General features: G+C 40.1%; 1 protein-coding gene across 2 annotated transcripts in view; it reads right to left on the reverse strand.

Annotated features, from left to right (window-relative positions):
* The window catches only part of Cad87A (cadherin 87A), a 164,017-nt gene that overhangs the window by 2,341 nt on the left and 139,249 nt on the right, over positions 1-22,427 (reverse strand). For both annotated transcript variants that reach the window (XM_069134500.1, XM_046615558.2), the window contains 22 exons: positions 10,761-11,018; positions 7,869-8,003; positions 7,036-7,228; positions 6,611-6,921; positions 6,343-6,498; positions 5,811-5,998; positions 5,294-5,456; positions 5,039-5,194; positions 4,642-4,930; positions 4,296-4,487; positions 3,890-4,143; positions 3,619-3,751; positions 3,242-3,457; positions 2,847-3,146; positions 2,517-2,761; positions 2,142-2,435; positions 1,880-2,077; positions 1,568-1,796; positions 913-1,454; positions 586-761; positions 330-462; positions 94-218 (listed from right to left, as the gene is read on the reverse strand). In XM_069134500.1, the coding sequence (XP_068990601.1) occupies positions 94-218; positions 330-462; positions 586-761; positions 913-1,454; positions 1,568-1,796; positions 1,880-2,077; positions 2,142-2,435; positions 2,517-2,761; positions 2,847-3,146; positions 3,242-3,457; positions 3,619-3,751; positions 3,890-4,143; positions 4,296-4,487; positions 4,642-4,930; positions 5,039-5,194; positions 5,294-5,456; positions 5,811-5,998; positions 6,343-6,498; positions 6,611-6,921; positions 7,036-7,228; positions 7,869-8,003; positions 10,761-11,018 (4,886 nt within the window). The remainder of the gene's footprint in view (positions 1-93; positions 219-329; positions 463-585; positions 762-912; positions 1,455-1,567; positions 1,797-1,879; positions 2,078-2,141; positions 2,436-2,516; positions 2,762-2,846; positions 3,147-3,241; positions 3,458-3,618; positions 3,752-3,889; positions 4,144-4,295; positions 4,488-4,641; positions 4,931-5,038; positions 5,195-5,293; positions 5,457-5,810; positions 5,999-6,342; positions 6,499-6,610; positions 6,922-7,035; positions 7,229-7,868; positions 8,004-10,760; positions 11,019-22,427) is intronic.

The raw sequence follows: 22,427 nt of genomic DNA on the forward strand, positions 1-22,427 counted from the left end.
TAGAGAACGAGTAAAATAAATGTGACCTAAGAGATTTAGTAAGAGGTTTGACGTTTTACTTGTGGAAGTTGATATTCAAGTTAAATTACTCACCAGTGCCTCAAGCAGCAACAAACAACAATTACTGTAACTGCTCCGACAACTAAAACTACTAATAAAGCAATCAGAGCAGCTAATGCCGGATCGAATGGTTCTTCTTGGACTCCAACATATGCGGGCTAGAATCACACGTCGGACACAATTATGAGTAACTTTTTTACAGACAATTGAATTTTCTATGGACCTTCCATAAGTATCTAAATCCAAAAATTAGTTATTGCCAAATTTACCACAACGTTCTCAATCGCGAAACCAGCGTAGTATTCTTGCAGGGAATCATACTTGGCGTCAATAACTTTCAAGACATCTGGAACGGCAGCTATACTTTGTGATGTATCCACCACATGCAAGTACATGTCACACCTGCAACGTGGACAATTGTATCTTCAAATTTTCAGTATGTTTGACGTAATTTTGTAACTAAGCACTATACTAATTGAGAATGTAGTATCGAATTTATCTGCTCGTTCACGAGATTGGTCTTACCATTCTCTACGAATGTGCCCGGACGCATCGACATGATATCTTATATCATCAACAACAACTCTGCTCTGGGTTGCGTTTGATAATTGGGTAACAATTTCATCTTTCTCTCGATTAACTTCCTCTGGAGGTCTCGATAGAATTACTCGGATCAGCTGTGCTGCTTCGAAAACCCACACCTAATTCACGAAGAGGCAGAATGAATAAAGAGCAAATGTTCTTCAATAAACATCTTAAATTCATGTTCAGTAAAAGTATAAAACCATTGTCCTATTCAGTGGTATCAATTAAATGCATTTTTCAAAGTGTATCATTATTTGAATAACTTACGTGTACTCTTGTTCGTGCATATCTCTCTGGGGCAGTAGTTTCCTTAGCTATAACTTCAACAATGAATCTGTCTTGATTATATTCAGCCATATATCCACTTGCGACTACTTTTCCATCTTGCGTAACATTGAATGGACTCGGTACAATTGATCCACTTGGTTTCTCGGAGCCAAACTTGTACAGATTGGCACTGGCAATGTAATAAAATAAGGTTCCATTCTCTCCTAAGTCGGGATCTGAGGCCGTAACTTTTGCCACAAAATCATTTATATTAGCCATGGAGTTGATCCCTGCATAATAGTTTTCTCGCTCAAATATTGGCGGATTGTCATTTTCATCAAGTACAGTTATGGTTACATTGGCATGCCCATATGCAGGATGTGTCATCAAGTGAACAGCATCTTGCGGTCCGACGTAAATGTCAGGATCGTTTGCGGCAAGAATTGATAACAGGTAGTTATCTTTTTTTTCTCTGTCAAATGATTTGTTTGAATAAATGCTACCATCAGATTTATCCATGTAAAAAGAATTGCCTTCGTTTCCTAGAAAGGAATTTGAAATTCAGTTTCGATCATGTTCACCAAAACTAGTTCTGTAGATTTTAACAATCTAACAACCACATTTTATTTTTGTCTCAGAACAAAATTCACCTCACCTGATAAAATGTAATAATAGACTCTCGCATGTCTTCCTTCATCTTTATCTTCAGCCACAACTTTTCCAATCAAATAATCTTTTGGCCGATTCTCCATTATTTGAAAATTGTAATTATTCTCGCCAGAAAACTCTGGCACATTATCATTTGTGTCAACCAACAACACTGTCAGAAGTCGTAAAGTTTCGTATGTCGTTGGGCTACCATGGTCCACCGCCACAAGTACAAGCTAAAGTCCGAAAAAAAGAGAAAAGTTTCACTTTTGAATTTTAAAAAGTTTTGCATCTAATTACTAGTATTCAAATTGCTTACTTCAAATTTGTTTTTGACTTCTCGATCCAAGATAATTTTCGCTCTCAATTCGCCTGTTTCTTGATCGATGGCAAACTCTTCGGTTTCCTGAACATTCTTGTTCCCAACTTTTAGATGATAGCTGACTCGTCCATTTTCTCCAGGATCTCTGTCTGATGCCTTTACTGTCATAACTAGATAATTCGGTACACCTGCATTCTGAAGCAGATACATTTTAGTTATTATCAAACCAACAAATTGTATCAGTGATAAGTGTACTTACCTCTGGCACCTCGACTGTTGCATTCGGCAATTCAGGCATAATGAATTCTGGCTTATGCTGATTTACTGGAATCACTCTTACGTCTATGTAGCATCGGTCGCTGTGTGGCCCATGTCCAGCGCCATCCCTAGCTTCAACTTCAATCCTGTAAGATCCTGCCCTACCAAGTAAAGCTGCTGCAGGATACAAAATACCAGTTTCAGGGTTCAGTGTAAAAGAATTGTTTTCATTTCCGTTTATTATAGTGTAAAACACCTCGCCGTTTTCACCCTCATCTGGATCTGCTGCTCTGACCTATAAAATAATTATTCATATTTCATTAGAGGCCATTTGATGACAACAATTTGCGAAAATACTCGGCTCAACTTTTCCTACCTGTAAGATTGGAGCAGGTGGATTGACGGACAAATTTTCAGCAACAGATGCTCTGTATGCATGTTGCGAAAATATTGGTCTGTTATCATTAACATCCAAAAGTTTGATGTGCACTGGAACAGATGCTGTTCTTCTAGTGTTCAACGGAGCCCCGTCACTAGCCATCACCCTTATAGTAATTTCCGGAGTCATTTCACGATCTAAAACTGTCGCACTACCGACAGTAATTTCACCAGTTTCATGACCTGTGTGCATACCAATGTATTATTACAACCAATTCGTTTTGAAAACAATACTTACGAATTTCATTACTAATAAAAACTGACGTACCGATATTAAAATCTGCAGCATGATCACCAACTAAACTGTAGCTGACCTGGCCAAATAAGCCTTCGTCACCATCCGTAGCCTTCACTACAGTGACATGAGTCCCAGGTGGTGAGTTTTCTTTGATCGTAATACTGTAAGAATCCTTATCAAACTTAGGATCTTGATCGTTGACATTTATTATTGTCACGATAACTTTCGCTGATGAAGAAAGTTGAGGTACACCGGAATCGTAAGCTACTACTGTGAAACTTAGTTGCTTTGTTTCTTCATAGTCAATTACTTGCGTCGTTCGTACTATACCTATATTTCATATGAGTAAATCGTAAATCTATCATTATAGTTCTGTTCATTACTTATATTTATAAATAGAATGATTACAATACAGGGATACGTACCGGTCACATTGTCAATGGTAAAGTAAGGACTTGGGGGTACAATGGCATAACCAGCAATATTGCTATCTCCATCCGTTGCTGTGAATGCACCGACCACTGCACCTGTCGGTTGCTCTTCTTGCATTTCTATTTTGTATTGTGGGTTCACGTTTGTCCATGGTTTTGCAAATTCAGGGGCCAAATGATTAACATCAATAATCGTGATCACCAAAGTTCCTGAAAAACGTCAAAGTGGAAAATAATCATTCATTAGCCTTACAATAATTTCTTACCCTGGGTTTGCAGTAACAGTGTCCTCATAAATAACTACTAATCGTAAGCTTTTCATTCTGTATAATAAACACGTGGATGAATAGAAGTGTACAAGTAGAATTTACCTTTGCCTTGTTGTAGGGCTGGTGCCGTTGTATCCGTTACAATGATAGGTATACTGACAGTGGCAGCTATATCTCGATCGAGTGGTCTGACTACGGAAACTTGACCAGTTTTCCTATCGATAGCGAAAAATTCCTGCAATTGAAAGAGACATTTTTCACAGAACTTTTATCAGAATAAATGTTGGAATGTGTAGAATATTGCATAACTGTAAAAAAAACTTTAATTTATCATGTCAAAACATACATAATTTTACGACTGTTCTATCCATACCTTGAAAGTCGTGTTATCAGAAACTTGCTGGCCGTTTCTATCAATGGCTGTGATTGGCCCAGAAACAGCAAAGTTCAGCGCATCTTCATTACTACTGTCAGGATCATGAGCCTTTAGCATGGCAAATACTGTCCCTACTGCTGTATCTTCTGTCACCTCTGCTCTCTGAGTTTCTGGGGTAAAGTACGGTGGTTTATCATTGCTGTTTTCAACGTTGACCATCAACGTAGTAGTGCCAGTCAAGCTTGGTGTGCCTGTGGAAAAATAAGACATTCAACTGTTTAGTCCCATCATATTTCCTGCTATTAAAAATTTCAACTTCGTTGGATATTCATGTATGGAATACGAGCTACATTAAGGACATCCCTCCAAGCGTCGAAGGCAGTTATTACAAGCTAAGACCAACCTTTGTCCAAAGCAATAATTTCGATGTGATAGGTGTTTCTGGTATCAAAATCCAGCTTCTTTGAGACAGTAACGATTCCGCTCGCATTATTGATTGTGAAATCGTCAAATGCACCTTTTTGAATTCTGTAAACTAGTTCCGCATTGACTCCACTGTCACCATCTGTTGCGACCATTTCTTCAATAACAGTTCCTTCAAAAATCAAACATTAGTATTTCACAGTAGACACAGAGAATGAATGCGACTTCCATCCTATTCTCTGACTGCTAAAGTATGAGTAAACATTAAATTTGAATCAGACATACGAACTGCACAATCTTTACGGAGTTATTGAGTTTCAACATACCAATCGGAGATACTTCTGGTATGCTGGCTGTATATAGATCTTCAGCAAATTGAGGCGCATTATTGTTTACATCACGAACGGTAATGTTAACGATTGCTGTATCTGTAAATGTGCTATCGCTTGCTTGGACCGACAGTGCAATCCAATCGTGCGTTGTATTGGTGACGTCAAGTGGTCCTTTATGAGCGATCTTTATTTCACCCGTATCTGTATCAATTGCGAACAAATCGTATTCATTTCCGCCTACTATGGTATAGCTGATTTTTGACGTCTTGTCCTTGTCACGTGCCTGTAATGATAATTGACGTTAGTAACAAATGTATTATTCAAATAAATAATATAACTAATTTCGATGTATCTTTTAAGAAAGTATTCAAATAAAATCCAATCCTCTTACTTGCACTTTGAGCTCCGGTTCAAATTTTTCGGCACCCTCGTCTATAACCGCGCGATACTTCTGCTGAAGAAATTGTGGTGGGCTATCATTTGCATCTGTTAAACCGACACGCAACGAAACACTTGTTGTTTGACCTTTTCCGTCATCATCGGTTGCCTAAAAATACGAAAATATTTTATTCTGTCATTGAAATTTCCATTCACTCGTGAGATTACATAAAGAGTGAAAATTTACAATCTTTATCATATCACGGACCTTATATGTCAGGAAGTACTCAGTTTGTGTCTCATAGTCTAAGCACGGTGCAGTTCCAGGTGTGGGGCACGGGGCCACAGTTATGGCTCCAGTTTTATTGTCGACGGAAAAGTGTTCAGCACCTTGTCCAAGAAGCTGATAAATTATGCCTGCAGTCCCGAATCTATCAAAATATTGTACAAAAATTTACAGTGTCAGAAAATATCCAGCTAATCACCGTATTTTAATCACTCACAGCGCGGTTCCTTGAAGCTTGCGAAACTTCACAAATATTCAATAACAATAAATTGTTATTCTCGAGGGTGTGATCAATTACAGTATCGGACAGACAGATATTTCACGTACGATGATACGGATCTTTGTGTACTCGAGAGAAAATACAGCTAATTTTGTATCATCACTGTTAAACATTTTTCGCAACAGCTGAACATTCCCATTTGAGGCGTAAAAAAATTATTTCTCACGTGTATTACGAAAGTTAAAAATATATCTTTATTGAAAAGCATTCTTTACTTACTGTCCACTGTCACGATCTTTAGCACTTATGGTTGTCACTGGCGTACCAGGAATAGCCGTCTCAGACACTAAAGCTGTATATGTAGGGCTGTTGAACGAAGGTGCGTTATCGTTTGCGTCTGTAATGCTAACCGTCACTGTTGCTGTTGACGAAAGTTTTGGTTCGGTGTGTACTTCTTCGGCAATCACCTGTAATATTTGATATGCATTAATTTAGAACTTGACTCAATCCTTAATACTGTCAAAGTTTTCATTTTGTCGAATGATAACGAGGCTGATGGTTATGCCAAACAATTTATGTTGAATTGCAAAATTCGTGGATTTTTATTGTGCTGAAATTTTTTGTCAAAGCTTTGAATATACAAACTTTATGACGTCGTCCAAAACCGTGTTACGTTATTAAAAAAAAATTATCATCAAGAATTATCCAATCAAATATTTTTGAATAATTATTCAACACGTTTGAGAAACGTTAAGATGATCTGAACCAGGAAATCGTAGCAAGACTTTATGCAGCTCTGATTTACACGCACCAGAATGATGAATTTTCGTTGATTAGGATTTTCGTAATCAAGGGAACCATTTGTTACTCGAATATTAACAGCAGTGCTTCCTGTTGCCATTGCAGGTTCCACCGTAAAAGCTCCAGTAATGTCTTCCAGTCTCAGCGAAAACACAGAGTTGGTGCCCTAAAATAGTTTCATCTCATCACTAAGTATTATTATATATGTATGTGTTGGAGAGCTTTCTCTTTCGTTTTGCGATACATGAAGCAACGACTATTAGAAATATCCCACATACCACGTCGGGATCTTTGACGGTCATATCAAGGTGTGGCAACGGAGTTCCGTCGGGAACATTCTCAGGTATTTCTATGTTATACTCTCTTCGATTAAACGACGGTGGCTCGTCATTCACATCTTTGATTGTAACGGTGGCTTCAGCACTCGAAACCGTTAAATTATCAGATCCTGGAACTCCGTCGATTACTTCGCGTGCTTTAACTACCAAAGTTAGAACTCCGGTTGAATCGGCTAGCGCTTCTCGATCCAAAGGTTTTGCTGTTCTGAGTTCACCAGTGTCAGCATCCAGCAGGAAATAGTCGAACGGATCTGAAAGTTGGCCAATGTAAAAACTAGCCGCTCGCAATTTCAGTTTTTTCTTTTCTAACTCTAATTATATGTATGTCACCTATGTGCGATATTAGAGTTGATATGAAAACTCACTGGTGACCAGCTCGTAGATGACCTTTCTCGGCATTCCACGATCCCCGTCCCTTGCTTTTACGGTCATAACGAGAGTTCCGATAGGGTCATCTTCTTGCACAACTCCGGTCAAGGAATCAAGAAATTCCGGCGGGCTGTTTTGAATGTCGGCAACTTTAATTTCCACCCCGGTCGTGCTGTTATTTGTACCGTCCTATTTGAAAGAGATGATTTCATTTTGTAATAAAAAAAAAATCCTATTCATGAACAGCTTTTTTTCATACAAGAATTATAGGGGTCCCAACTTTTGCAGGATTCAATCTCAAGGGAGTACGATACGCCGTCGCCATTATTACGTTAGTGTTCGCGGGGGGTTTGCTAACTTTAATTAACATTATGATGAATTTACAATGCTCTTTAAAGTTCTATACAAGTGATTAATTATGAATAATTCAGCACAAAATTTATATCTCGTAGGCCCTGGCGACCAGTTAGAACACCCAAAATGCAGACTGTGTGAATTTAAATTTTCAACTTCGGTAATTGGTTTTTCATCATTTACTTATCTACCCGATATGAAAAGAAAAATCATTACATCCCAATTTGGGACATCACAGCTCCGTGGTAGTAAAAAAACGACAAATAAAGTTTGCTCATAAGTGATGGAGGAAAGTTGAAATTTTTTGATAACAAATTCTGTCAACGTTATAATCATCATTTTATGCAAACGTTGTAATTCAATTTTTTCTTTTTCTCCAAAAGATCGAGTAAATTCGTAAATCGTACCGCACAAAGAATTGTATTATATAAAAATTAAAAATATGCATAACGCCGAAAATTCAACAAGAACTTACACTGGCCATTAGCAGCAGCTGGTAAAATGGTCTTTCCCTGTAGTCCAAAGGCTGCTGTAGAACCAAGGCACCGACATACGTGTTCTCGCTTTTTTCTACGTCTACGATGGAAAACTTTTGGCAGGCGTCCGGAAACTGGAAAAATAATCTCGTTTAGCGTTGATGGAAGTCTTACGGATATACACGATTATCGATCCGGATTGACAACAGAAGCCTACAGGGTTATGCCGTCCAAAAATATGTCTAATAGCCGAGGTTCGAGTTCGTGTGATCATCGAAATAATAAAACGTTAACAAAACAACCATTCTGCACCTTTATGATTAGTTTGTAAGTTTGCATTATATGCTTCACATTAATTGCGCTGCAAATAATAGACGTTTCACTGCATTTTTAGCAATTCCAGGGATTCGTAATAGTAACTTTGTAGAAAACTGTTTCGTTACGTCCACGTTAAAAATTTACAACTATTTTTTTACTGCGATTTTTAGAGTATTTTCGCTATACACATCTTTGTAATTGTAGAGAAAAGTATTCTTAATTTGAAGAGCGTTGAATTATCGTTACATATACCGAATATTGCGGTAAAAAGTGCGGCAGTTTAGCATGCAGAAAGTTTTCGTTGCTATCAAATTTGTCGCGCAAAGTAGGTATTCAGCGGTTATTCAGTGTAACAAGAATACCGTTTAGTCCTCCCTAAAAGTAGGTTGGTATGTACTTCGGTAAGTATTTCTCGGGCCTGGAGGGTGTCCCACCTGATATATCGTTGTATTCTATTAAAGTTACTCGGCAATATTTCTCCCTTATCTGCCTGTCGAGAGTAGAACTTTTATTCTTTATACGTTTCTCCAACTGGCACACAACATCGCCGAAGCAGGGAACCGAGTCCTCCTACAGAACCTTACAATCTGCGTCAAACAGTTAAGGCCACTTCACGCGAAGCTCGACCCGATTTAACCACCTCACCAGGTCTCTTAACCGGTGGGTATAAAACACTCGGTTCTACTCAACGCAGACGTGCTTAATTTCAACTTACGACTGACATTGCAGCTCCATAGGCGAAACAATACTACGACCCACAAATTTTATACCCGTAATATACATTTTTCTTTTTTATTTCCCTCGACTTTTCTTTTCTGCATCCTTTGCTAGAAAACAAAAGGGCCTTCAATTACGTAATTACACGTAGGCGAAAGAGAGGGAGATAAAGGACTAAAAGGTCGGTGAGTTTTTCACCGTAAAAAGGCCAACCGCTCGTGGATGACGTATTGCAGGAGTTGGTATCTGGTTCACGCGGCTCATTGTTAGCGCCACTCTCACAGCGAGAAAATCTTCCTATGTGTGTATACATAAAACGTAAGAGAAAAAAATTAGAGGGGAGGCCAACCGCACATGCAGGGAAAAGAATACGGCGAGATGAAGCTACCGGAAGGCGGAAGGCGGGGCGATAAGGAAACCCAGCAGGAAGTGGGCGAGCGAGCTTATGGACGGTTGGTTGGATAGATGGGTGGCCAAGGCCGGCTTTTGTTTGTAATGGGAATAAAAATCTCCCCAGGGAAATGAAGACCTCAGGTATCGGGTACAATATGGGTTCGCGGCGGGCAATTAATCTGCAGTTGGGCTTCGCTTGATCGAAGTCGGAATCGAGTCGAGTGAGAAGTATCTTCCCGACCATCGCCACGCTTCATCCGCGGCAAACATTTTTCTTTCGTTTATGAGTATATCTCCCCCTTTCCCGCCTCGCCTCCCGCTCCTCGTCCCAAATTAATTATTTCGTAGGATATAAATCCCCTGAATTCCAACCTTGCAGGGTCCGCGGCATACAAATGATCCCGAGATATGCGTCCGCAGGTGAGATCCCGATTCTGGCTGACTAGATTAGTCATTTCGAAGGTCTCCGAATTGCCTGGATTAAACTCTCATGCAGCGCGGGGTTAAATCCTTGGAAAATGAATTGAACGGATTAAATCGGAGTGGGATCCCGATTCGAGGATTGTCAGGACCAGTGCCTACAGGGCGAGATCGTGCACAGAAAGAAGAAAATATGCAGGAACGCGGTGAAGTCGCATTAGTTACGTTTAATGACCCTGCATCGTATAGGTATGTATATATTGGATGGGTCCACGATATAAACGGCACGCGTAAAGTTTACCGCGATAAACCTGCAGCTTTTCCCATTAGACAAAAGGTTTCACAATTTTATCGGCTATTTCGTAGTCAAGAGAAATTTATCGAGATAACTATATGCATGATCTACGTACGTGCAATACGTGTTCCATATCGCTATTATAATATACATATACGCGTATTAGGCACACACGCGGTCGTAGATTAATACATCTGCGTAGTTGTGGCCCATACGTTTGTCAGGTGTACCGAGTGCGAGTATGTACGATACCCTGATAATGTATTGGGGTGTGCCGTTTTAATACCGTGCAATATAACAATAACGCGTCTGGTTGCGTATAACGAACCATATGTCACTAGGACGTATACACGCAGTTCCGCAACTTCGGTGGAGCTGTCGAGATTAACTGTAAATTGAGTTTACAAAATGTATATGTTCACGGCAGTGCGTGTGCGGCGTGTAACTCTGATCCACTGTAAATCCTGATTAAACGGAAGTCATCCGCTGTTTGTCAACATGTACTCGAGTTGAAATGTTTCTCATTACACGGCGAGAGCGCATAACAGGCCGGAGTAGAGTCAATTTTTGCAGACATCCGCTCGTCGGATAAAAAGTAATTCAACCCGGTCTGTAATTTCTCATTTCTTCAAAAATCTGCACTTGTCACTAATATCCTTCTGAAAAGGTTCGGCCGTCCTTTGATCTTGGAAGGATCGTTATCTTCCAATTTTAATCTATCAAACATGAAATTTTTCTTGCGTCTCACTTGTGGCTGGGGTATGCATGACAGCTCAATGTTGTCTCCCAGTAAGTCAGGATCGGTGATCCGGATACCCGGGAGAATGGTGGATCCTGGAGGGGTGTCCTCGGCAGCCACTGCCTCGTAGGGGACGTTCAGGAAACGAGGTGGATTGTCATTCTCATCCAGGACAATCACGTACGCATCAACGCCGACTATGTTCGGTTGTTGGCCCTCGGGTACTTCGTCTTCCAGCGTGACTCTGAACCGTACCGTGTCATTTTCCTGAAACAAAGACAGACGTTTGTACAGTTGATCAAGAGTTTGAAGGACGAACTATCGGAACATGTCAATCGTGATGCTCTGAGAATAATTGCAATTGCAGAGGGTAATGGTCAATGAGCCGATCATCATTGTTTTATCGGTTCTGTTTCGATCGTATGATAAAACTAGCATCAGGATTCGTTCTTTCGTAGGGCACGAGATGTGGCGAGACATCGGTTATCCCCTTGCCATTCCACATTTGCATACGAAAATTTCCCGACACTTTCAAGATCTCGACAAGTTTCTCCCTGGTCTCGTGTCAACAGAGCAATTTGACCGAGACCGTTTCTTTTTATGCTTTTTTTTTTATTGGAATCATAGGTTATACCTATTGGGCTTTGCATGGTCACCCCTTTTTTCACCCGCAACGCAGATATACGTATATATGTAAAATACATTCTCGTTCACCGTATTCGAAGAAAATTCGATGTTTTTCTTGTACCCGTTCCCCGGCCTTTGAATATTTTCTTTCGATACGAGAAGAGGGATCAGCCCTTTTTTTAGAAAAAAAAAAGGGAAAAAATAACTCTAAATTATTTTTAGCAGACCGCGAATGTTACGAATATAATTTTTTCTCCAAGACAAGTTAAGAAAAATGTACATTGCTTATCAATCTACACACCGGCTGCATGTGCACGTGAAAATACACTGGTTATATTCTTCTGTATTGTTCATATACGGTGAAAGAATTGCTGTTTACTTACTGAAAACTCCATGCTTCCGACTGGAATAGTTAGACTCACGTCAGAGGCACGCGAGGTGTATTATTTTTATTGACTCTGTTAACATTTAATCAAGTTTTGTGCAGTCAGGTATAAGTCACTTTTCTAAAGCATTGTTCAGTGTATTTATTATTGACGTTAAAATAGAAACAGGAAATTATTTCTAAAGCAAATGTACACAACTCAGTTTTGATTTGCCAATTTCTACATTGCGTTCGACATTTCCGTTCACGGATACACAAATAAAGTCAATAGTGAGTTAATTTACCCTTAAATCCTGAATAACATTGGTAAATAAGTTTTTCCCGGTTGAGTTATTCGCCTGCGTGTCGTTTTCGATTTGCAATACTCTTTGCCCTATACATGTTGATAAATATACGGATTTAAAACAGACGCGATGCTTTCGTATCGTAAATATCGTAAAAGTCTACTCGTGATTTAATTTCTTGTAAACGGCATTCATGTTGAAAGTTAAATGTTACTAATTTTTAGTTTTTATTACCAGAATTAAAAGCTTGTGCTTAACACGGTCTGCATTAACGTTACTATATTTGTCTCAGGATCAATGTAGTGTCGGGAAACTGAAAATGTAACGGTGGTCGATACGGGGTTGAAGGATAAGCTTTGCTCATAATTGTAAGTCAAAATAAGAAGGAATTGCATAAGATCTCAAGCAGAAATACGAGGGTAAGAATAGCGGGAAAGCTATTCAAAAAGATGAAGATCGTTTTCGCCTACAGAACCTCTTCCAATGTGACAAAATTATACCTGAATTACTTTGGTATTAGATTAGCTGGTCCGGTGAACATTCGTCGCGGATCACCCGTCGCCAAAAAGTGAAAAGAGGGACGTGTAAAAAGCATGTCTCTCATCCTGCAGAATAAGTGCGACAAATATTTTCACAATTCTTCTAAGCCCCTTCAGGAGGTGTTCTCATTTTCGCAGATATCAAACTGACATCTTATTCCCCACCGCCGTCAGAGAAGACACAGAAGTTTGAACAAAAGAACTGACGGTTGTCATTCTTAATTCTTCCGGTAACAACAGAGATTTAATATTAACCCAGTCTACGCCTTCTTTTTTCGTCCACACGCTGAAATTTTCAGAGACGTGTGTTGTCCCCACATTTTCGGCTCTATCTCGATGAATTTCCATGTATGATGCGGTTTTAAAATAAGCATCGAACCCAGTCACCGTTAATTCATATTTTAGTTGTTCACATTCGCTTCGATATGAGAATAATTCTAGCAGAAAGTTTGAATATGTTTCTTTTCGACGTCGTTCTCGGGATTTTTTCTCCCAAAGCTTTGCGCGGTACGCGTTATTTGGCGATCTCATTTGCGCCGTAATCAGACCGACGACGTTGCGGTTTGCCAGAGGAAATTCTAAATTTCACACAAAAGAAGGTAAGAGGTATGTTATATACAACGGTACCCGGTGCTGCCAGCGCTGTTGCCCCTAATTCTCTGGCTAACCTCATGAGTATAATCCACAGTCTGCAACTTCGTTTATTGCGGAAGCACCGGATCTCTACAGGAGAAATAGCGACAATGTTTCGCCAGGTTCATTCCAGACATCACAGTTTCATACCTCGCGGAAAGTTGTATTAGCATGGATAATACGTTGGGGGGTTGGAACATTTCGTACTTTTGATCTTTTTCGTTGCCAGATTCGTGATTGTTCTAGGCATTATGTAAATATATTATACCGACTGAAATATTTTCTACGTGATTTGTCGCGGTGTTTTATTATTTAGGCGTCTGTGTCAATAACCTTTGACATTTCTTTTCGGATATACAGTCCGAGATTCGAGTGGAGATGTTGCTAACTCGTTTCTTTGCTGATTCCGACGAAACTTTTCTCCGCTAGACCTTTACTCTGGCGAACCTATGAAGTATTTTTTCTTTTTTTTTTTTTTCTTTTTCTGTGAGTGTTTCCGACGCGGTCTTTGTGGGTAAATAACTCTTGAAACGTGAAGGGTCGAGAAAAAGTTTCAAATGAAAGTTCTTCTACCAAAAGTTTGACCGACTGTGGTATATTGGAAAAGAAAAATGTCTAATTAATCGTAGCTACACAGGAACTGTAAATACAGTGAAGATGATTGCTCAATTTTCTTAGTAAAATGTACGTCGTGGCTGCATGTTTCTGTACATATATGAGAAAAATAAATATTCTAAAACTACAGAAGTTTATTTCAGCAAAAGTACTAAGTGTGTAAACACAGACGTATATGTATATATATATATTATTGAATGTGGTTCATGCAAACGTCTAGCCAGCGAATCAATTCACAGGCTTCGAAGAAAGAAAACAGTGAAGAAAACGAGCAAAACGAAAGGCACACTTTAAAAAAGAGGGAAAGAAAGAAAAACCACAGAGGGAAAAAGAGAGAAAAGAAAAAGGAAACAGAAGAATGAAAAAGACATTCATCTCGAATCCATTCGATGCGCGAACAAACACATAAAGATGTCGCTTATTCAGCCGTTCTTCTCAGTCGTATGCGTATTTTCTACGAGATGGTCGGGGAAGAACAAAGTTGAAATAGACGAAACTCGGGCCGAACACCTATTAGATATACGCACACATACCTATATATCATATGTATACATCGATGCACATCGCAAAATCAGAGCTTGGAAACTGGTGGAGGTAGCACAGTGATTAATTATTCATCTTATCATCAGTAGGCGAAACCCTACTCATCGTGACAATGCCGTACCGAGTCTTACAATTTTTATGTCCCTGACTTTGGACGGAGTTGAGTGTAGACAATGAGAGTTGGCAGGTCGGCCTGTACGTACAACGCCAATGTAAAACGTACCCAGGATTCTATCTCAGCAGTTCGAGCACACGTCAGTTTCTTCCTCAAGATATTCGTCCCGCATCCTCTCCCTGTCTACCAACCTATTTGTTTGCGACGGAGGGATCGGATGGATGGAAAAGGGGACTAAATCGACTTACGCTCTTTTTTGTTCGTCGAGATATCGACTAAAAAATTCACTTTTCACCGTATTTATATGCGGCATATGGGGAATTTCATCAACAAGCGTTGGCGGCGACACATGGCGGTGGATGTCGGCGGTAGAGCGAGAACAATTTGGCTTTATGTTTTATTTTTGAAAATCCGTTGAAACAAAGAATTTCACGCCAGTTGGAAGGAAATTGTCATCTTGAAAACACCGTTATTATTTTGGTTGGGGTGAGTCAGGCCTGAATTTTTTCGTACCTCGGAAACCGAATCTAGGTCACTCATGGCTGCCGGCCAGCGGCTAATTCATTAATTTTGTGTTGTCTCGAGAGAAAGAGAGAGCGAGAGAGAGAGAGAATGAGTATAATAGGGAAGCAGGTCCTGCCATTGCATTGGAGCGCAATTCAAAACAAAGTGCCCACTCTTGTTTCTAATTAATCATTCGCAATTATTTGTTACTCGAAACACGTCCCGTCGACGAAGAGCTGCAATGACGAGCTAATGGATGGCGGCCGCTTCTCGCCGCACACGCTTTTCATCCTCGGAATGAAATTTTTTATTTATACCTTTTCCGCGGAGCTTTGCAAGCAACTATTATACCTACATGTATAATGACAACAATCACGATAAATCATTGCTTCGACTGCGGAAGATAAATGCGAATACATGACGTACGTGTGTACCGTGTTGTCTGTGAAATGAATTATTATCCATTTGACAATATCATGCGCGGTTCTGAAAGGTTGCCACGTTTCAGGGGTAAAGCTGTGTGTGTGCGTGCACGTCTGTATGCAGGTAACACTCAATTAAACACGTCGCGAAAAGGGGTTGCTGGCCGGAGAATATTCAGTCGAGAAAATTGAATCTATCTCGTTCCCGCATGCGAAAATGGGGGCGTGGTAAACATGTTTTGCCGATGAAATCCACTTATCTCTTCGCTCCTTGCGCAGGATGCACGTCATTGCGTAATCGGATCATATTTTCTTCCTGATAAATTATATTCGTTAGATTTTCCAAGAATAGAGGATGGTAAAGAGGAAAAAGGAGAGAGGCATTCTGCACAAGATACGTCGACGTTGCACCGAGTATTAAATCTTGCCTCCGCCAACAATTAATTATCGACCCACGCTATATTGTGTCACACCGCATATGGAGATGCTCGTCAATTATACCGGAGGAGATACGCGACAATTCGTAAGACGCGTAAACGCAGTTTCGTTGCGTTCTCGTGCGAAAACTTTTCCGCCAAATTTGCGGAAAACCCATTCAAGGCTCGCACGGTTCACGGTTCACTGTTTTTCGTTCATCGGTTTTTCGCGCGAGGATATTCCCGAGAGGTTCCATCGGCATTTCAATTCCAAGCATTCGAATCTTCGGTAAACTTTCTCTAATACCATATCTTTATATACATGTACCGTTACGTGCATATACACTCAACTAAATAAAGTCAAGTCGCTAAGATGCGACGAAACACAGTGAAATATATTACACGTAAGTATCTAGCCGTAACGATTTCATTCAGCTTTTTTACCGTCTTATGGCCTACTCGTACATTGATGAAAATGTACGCGTACACTCGTCCCATAATACGCACATATTGTTTCTCATCTAGAACAGTGGTTTTCAGGGGGCAGAAGCAGTTCAAGTCTTTCCGACACTAGACACTAGCAAATTTCATCACCTTGCGTGGTGAACTTCACAAAAGTCGTACCTGAGCTGTGTACGAGGTGCATGGACAATGTGTGAAATGCTACATGGAATGCAGTTTTTTGAATAAAAAAGAAAAAATACTCAAATCATCACAGTGTACCGGTTGTGTAAAGCTCTTTCACGATTCTAGTGGCGATAATTGTCAAGGAATATTGTAAGATTCGTTCGCCTTGTACATCTTAGATTAACGAGAATTCTGTATACCAGAGGATATTTTCACATGCATCTTGAGAAGATTTGTCCTGCACGTGTCGTCGGCTAATTGTTTCTCTCTGTCGTTTGTTTAAAGTAAATTTACACGACTGCACGCGGATGCGTCCATGACAAAGATAACAGGTACATTTGGAAGTGAAGGGTGCTGCAATATACACATTCGAACAACTGCAGAGGCATTTCTCGTAATTATGTCTTGAACCACGAAGTAATGAAACGAACGCGGCTACAGTGAAACGGACTGGGCGTCTGCGGTTTGGCTTTATATAACAGTGAGAAACAGCATGGAATAGGTACGTTGCAGGAGGGAATAAGAGGGCCGAATGCGACGAGGGAACTCCTGACTCCGAAATTCCCCGCGTGCCACCGAGCGCACAATTCACGTCCGTCTGTCTGCCCATCGCGCTTCACGTACCCCGGCGCCATTTCGCGTAACCCCGTATCCGTTCTCTTTTGGACTTCCGCTTCCGGGGAAGAGAAGCCCGCTATTTTGCTCCAAGTAGCGAACAAACGAACGTCAGATCCGGACTTCGCCTTGTTACGCGTAAGAAAAATAATACCGTCCAGTATTAATGTTGGTTCAAAGAGAAATCCCAAGAAGAAATCTAATTAATTTTGCTGATGCTGCAATACAGCCACTCTTCAGGATCAAAAGACTCTGAGGGTATCCGTAAACACATTCATACCGCGTGTATTAAATTTGGCATCATTTCTACGGTGGGAAAATTTTTCGGTTCGAAGAGCGATATCAAAATAAGCTCCAACCGTGAAGTGTTACTCGTCGTCAGTGGTAGAATTAGGCGTTTCGGTAATTTCGTACTTAAATTTTTCAGTAAACTGGAAAAAAAAATACAGCGATATGAACAGAAGTTCAAGTTTTCTCAACTCGTTTTAGTCGACATTTCGGTTAATCATTGCTATAAGTGAAAAAATGACCATTTTTCAGCAAAGTAATCCAGTTTTCGTAATATTCGTAAGTTTATTGTATAAATCTCATGTTATACGTTGGAATCTAGCTCTCAAGAAAAGACGTAGCTACTGTACGATAAGAGGAAATTTTGATGGCTAATTCCTAGTCAGCTTGAAAGCTGTTCAATTCTATTCATAAGTATAATAGATCGCAAGACGAATCGATAAACTTTATCGCATTCACGAGGAAGAGCGAGCGTGTGCATATATGTGCATATAAGTATTGGCGATGTGTAAACATCGACGAATACACGTCCTACTCATACCCTGCAGCCATCCTCCCTCTTATCTATTTCACAAACTTTAGCAGATTCGATCTCAAGTAAGAACTTTCGCGTACGACGCGACATTCGCTTAGCCGGACGCTGCAGATCTCGGAGCGCGACTTTCTTTTCAGAGAGCTAGGGCTTTCATGAATGGTATCTATGCTTAGTAAACTGTTATAACGACTTTAGCTCGGTCTAGAGTTTCCGTTCCGTGTAAACTGATTTACAACGAATTTTAGCTTCACTTAGTTCTAGAGAGTGTCTGACCACTAGATTTGCAAACTATGCTTACACTGAAGGTTAGAAATTAGATGCTACAAGTCCTGCTTCTGATCTTAGGCTAAAGAAATTGAGCTAGCTAGAAGTTGAGTGAATATCAATAAAATAAATATGTCAGGATTCCAAAGATATAGTTCCTAATTCATCTTTTCACCGTTTCCACCACCCTCCGGGTGTCTCTTCGATTGATTCGTGGTGACACGAGTGAAACATATTTCCTGACTAACAAACGTCAACTATCCGAATACGACATTTATAAACTGAAAAGAATCCTTCACTTTTCTTAAATTACGTGGCTGGATTTCTTCGACTAAATCTGCCTGTTGGTCTTTCTTCACTCTCGTATATCCGCAATTGTAACAGCAATTGCATCCGAGACCCGGCAAGATGACAGTAAAAACAAAAATCACGTCGAAGCAGATCATAGGTTGGATTCTATTTGATTTAGATATGGATGACGATGTAGAAAACGATGTTTCAATTGTCATAAAATCCTTAAGTGCGAAATAAACTGTTCATATACCAGGGATGGGATGAACTATCGTAAAACGAAGACAGAGATGTAAATCGATTATGAAACCATCGCGGTTGCGTGAGTAAATTCACGACAAGGCAACAGAACAAATACAATGTGTTGTCCAATCATTTATTTACGCATTGCATGTCAATGGGCAGAAGGAAAATGATTTGACGAAACGGCGAGGCAATAAATTCTGAATTTTGACTAAGTACCACTGTTTTTTTATTTTCATGTCGAAACATTGCGTGGATTCGTGATCAACAATTGCGTGCTGATAAGCCATTAGCGAGATTGGCAATAGAACTGACGTTCCAATTCAGAAATCCGCGTATACACAGCTTATAAAATTTATTTGAGAAGACCCGCAATCAGCTTGAATGAAACTGTCACCGCTAGTTACTGTTGAGAGGATAGCACATCGGTCTTACAGCATTCAATTTGAGGTGCATTACCATTGGGCAGGTTTCTCTCAGTCCGTTCGCCGCTTCGAGCGAAGTGACTCGTTAGCGTCGTATTGTCAAGGACGAGATAGAAGTGTCTTTTGTAAGGGAATCATCATTAGAGTAATCTTCGTTAAATCTACGGCCAACTGCGCGACCTCACCCAGCTGATGCCTCTCTCAATTATACTTTTCAAGACGGAGCTATAACTCTAAGCTGAGGCGGGAGAAAAACCATTGAAACATTTTTACATACCTACACCACGTTGGCAAAACTTGAGACAATTTTATAATGGCGGTGCTGGATGGTTGTCGGAGAAATTCTCAAAGGCCTTATGCAGTAACAAATCATTGACGATGTCAATTTATCCATTTTTCTTGATTTTGGATCGTAGCATACGGACACAGTTTTAAACGTGATTGTGTTACTACCATATGAATCAGCAAATTGTGACTAACTACCCTGAGTTTGATGCGTCACAATATATCTTCGAATTAGCTTACGTTATACAATTACGACGAATCGACGAACGCGTTCAGTTTGGACAAGAAAAAAGAACAACAAAAAATAGAAGGCACGTCGCGAGTAATGGTTTTACGACTTTACGGTTCCAGGTTACACGTTTTTATGTGAAAGTTTTTTTTTCTAAGGTGGAACTGGTATAATAAAAGACACAGAGTGAAGCATAATGGGTAATAAAATCTTTGCTTTTATTTCCGACATCGATTTTTTTCACTCTGGAGCTTGGTTCGCAAAGTCACTTAAATAATAACTATTAAGACACGTAACAATGTTTCGACGTTGCGTATCCCGAGGGTAGGAATTTGGTCGCAACAGGGAAGTAAATAATATTCAAGCTTCCAGATTTTGCGGAGGAGTCGAAAAAGCCGATTTTTAAATAATTAATTATCAACGGTTGGCAGGCGCGGTTGCTATATAATGCATGATCGCTTTTACTCGCAAATACTTCTCGAAAATTTTACCCGTCCAAACGCCATTTATAAGTTCTAGTTCTTATGCGCGCGGCTATACAGGGGCCGGTAATAACGTCTCCGCAGGGAACCAGCTTCGGAGGGTATCACGCAACGCGATTCTCTTTTCTTTCCGCTTTTCAGATAATTCGCTTTTATCCTTCGACTTCCTGTCCGCCGCAGATGGCGGCCTCACAAAGCACAATGCTTAACTCTCTCCCTGTCTTCTCAGCCTTCCATCTACAGTTAGCTACACGCCATCCACTATAAGGAAGCACACCATACGGTTCAACTTGCTTTCCTTCTCGCTCCTGCACACAAGTAAAAATAAAAAACGCAGAAACAGCGCGGTAACTTTTACACGTATCGGAAGGAAACGATGGGAACAGGACCGCCAAGTGTTTTTTAACAAACCGTGTGATGTAACCACGTACAAATGACACATATGTTATTACGCATAGCTCTTCAGTTTCCTCACCTTCACTGTACGATCCCAACTTACCCTAATTTTTATCTACAGATATTATCTGTGGGGATGGAATGAAAGTGATGCATTAAAACACCGTGGCTATCGTATGTTTCTTTTTTTGTCTCTTCTCCATTTTACTGCATGACAAAAAAAAACCATGCTTTGGTCTACGACAGGGTAATATTTTTTTACGTTTCGTAAAGAAGCTCGATATATTGTTACAGTACAGGAAAATAATTGAAAAAAAATAAACTTTACGAAGGTTATAGTCAGGTACGTGCATATATCGATAATAAAAGTAACGATCAATATAAATGAACGATGGAATTCAATATCCAGCGTTATTCGAAATAAAACGTGTAACAAGTTAGGTAAACTAGAATGCACTGATTACTGTGATTACCATATTAGTTAAAGAGGTGGAGGTAGAAAGTCGGCGATTTGTTTTTGCAAATACATCAAGTACGATAATGTATACGGCAAAATACTGATGTGGAAATGGTCAAGAGAGAGAAATTGTCAAGCATTCGACGAGTCGATTGATTTTGTGTTATTCTGCATTACTAGTTTTTTTTTTTTTTTTTACTAAGCCCGACCTCAGATTCTGCTCGGAAGGAAAAAAATAGGGAAGAGGATTTCTATTCTCTGATCACGTGCTTCCGCAACAAATTCCAAATTGATGTTTGAGTTGTTGAGTTTCCGAAAAATCGCGCGTGCAGCAGCAAGAGCGATGAAGAAGAAGAAGAAGAAGAAGCCGCGGGAGATGAAAAATGTGCTTTTTAGCCAACTTTTACACCCAATAACCCTGCAAGCATCCGACCGATGTTGAACTTTCGTCAACGATGTAACTTTCGCTGCTTACCATGAAGATGTATAAGTTTTATATTATAATGATTAATAGTTTGCGCGATATAACGAAGTCGCCTGCTAAATTGCATCGCGTTCGTAACGACCTCGTCAAAACAGAGTATTTTGCAGACTCGAAGCGTCCTTGTGTACAAATATCAAAGCATCACGGATGGTTTTCCACTCGTATCAATATCGCAATATCGTATCGTATAAAACGCGAGTTTTTCGGACGTAGTGGATTCAAACTTACTTCCGGAAGGTCCGAAATACGAGAAACGAATATCCGAAGGGATTCGAGTAAATTTTGCAGAGGCTCAAAGGTTATCGACTTGTTCAGGCGAGCCAATAAATTTTCATCTCATGTAAATACCCACATCTTTATTCACGGCGCGGTGGCATCTGAAAATGCGAGATAACCTAATAGGTCTTGTGCTTTAGCGCCTGATACCTACGTGATCGTTTCGATGCGTGTTGAGCCACCGTAGATAATGCGCGTGTGTAAACTCGGCTCGGGTACCGGTGGCCAGTTTTTGCGGCTCCGTTCTCAAGTTTTTTGTCCCTCGTAATAAGCTTAACTCACGCCACCGTGGTCCTGTGGACAAGCCTCTGGACCACGGTCTTGCAAGTATCTAAGGGTACTCTTCACGGTTGACACGGAAAAAAAACATTCACCTAATAATATTCACACACATTCGCAGATTATATGCTCACGATTCGAAAGTAACCTTAGCCTGAATGTCGAGTCGTAAGTCTCAAGTGGCGCGTAGTAACTGCAAATCTGCACTTAAGCTAGAGGATCTCAGTGGGTAGGTATTCAAGGTTTTTCAATGCCCATTCGCTCTCTAGTTTTATTTCGTCGAGACGTAAGAAAGGGCGTGGCAATACGAGAAAATAGAAACTGCCACGAAACGACTTTGTCTGCGTTTTGAGGGGATGAGAGAGTGCCATTGGGGTCTTCAACAAGATGATAAAAAATGTTTAACAAATATGAATA

This window comes from Neodiprion pinetum, chromosome 3 (assembly GCF_021155775.2).
Source record: "Neodiprion pinetum isolate iyNeoPine1 chromosome 3, iyNeoPine1.2, whole genome shotgun sequence".
NCBI lineage: Eukaryota > Metazoa > Arthropoda > Insecta > Hymenoptera > Diprionidae > Neodiprion > Neodiprion pinetum.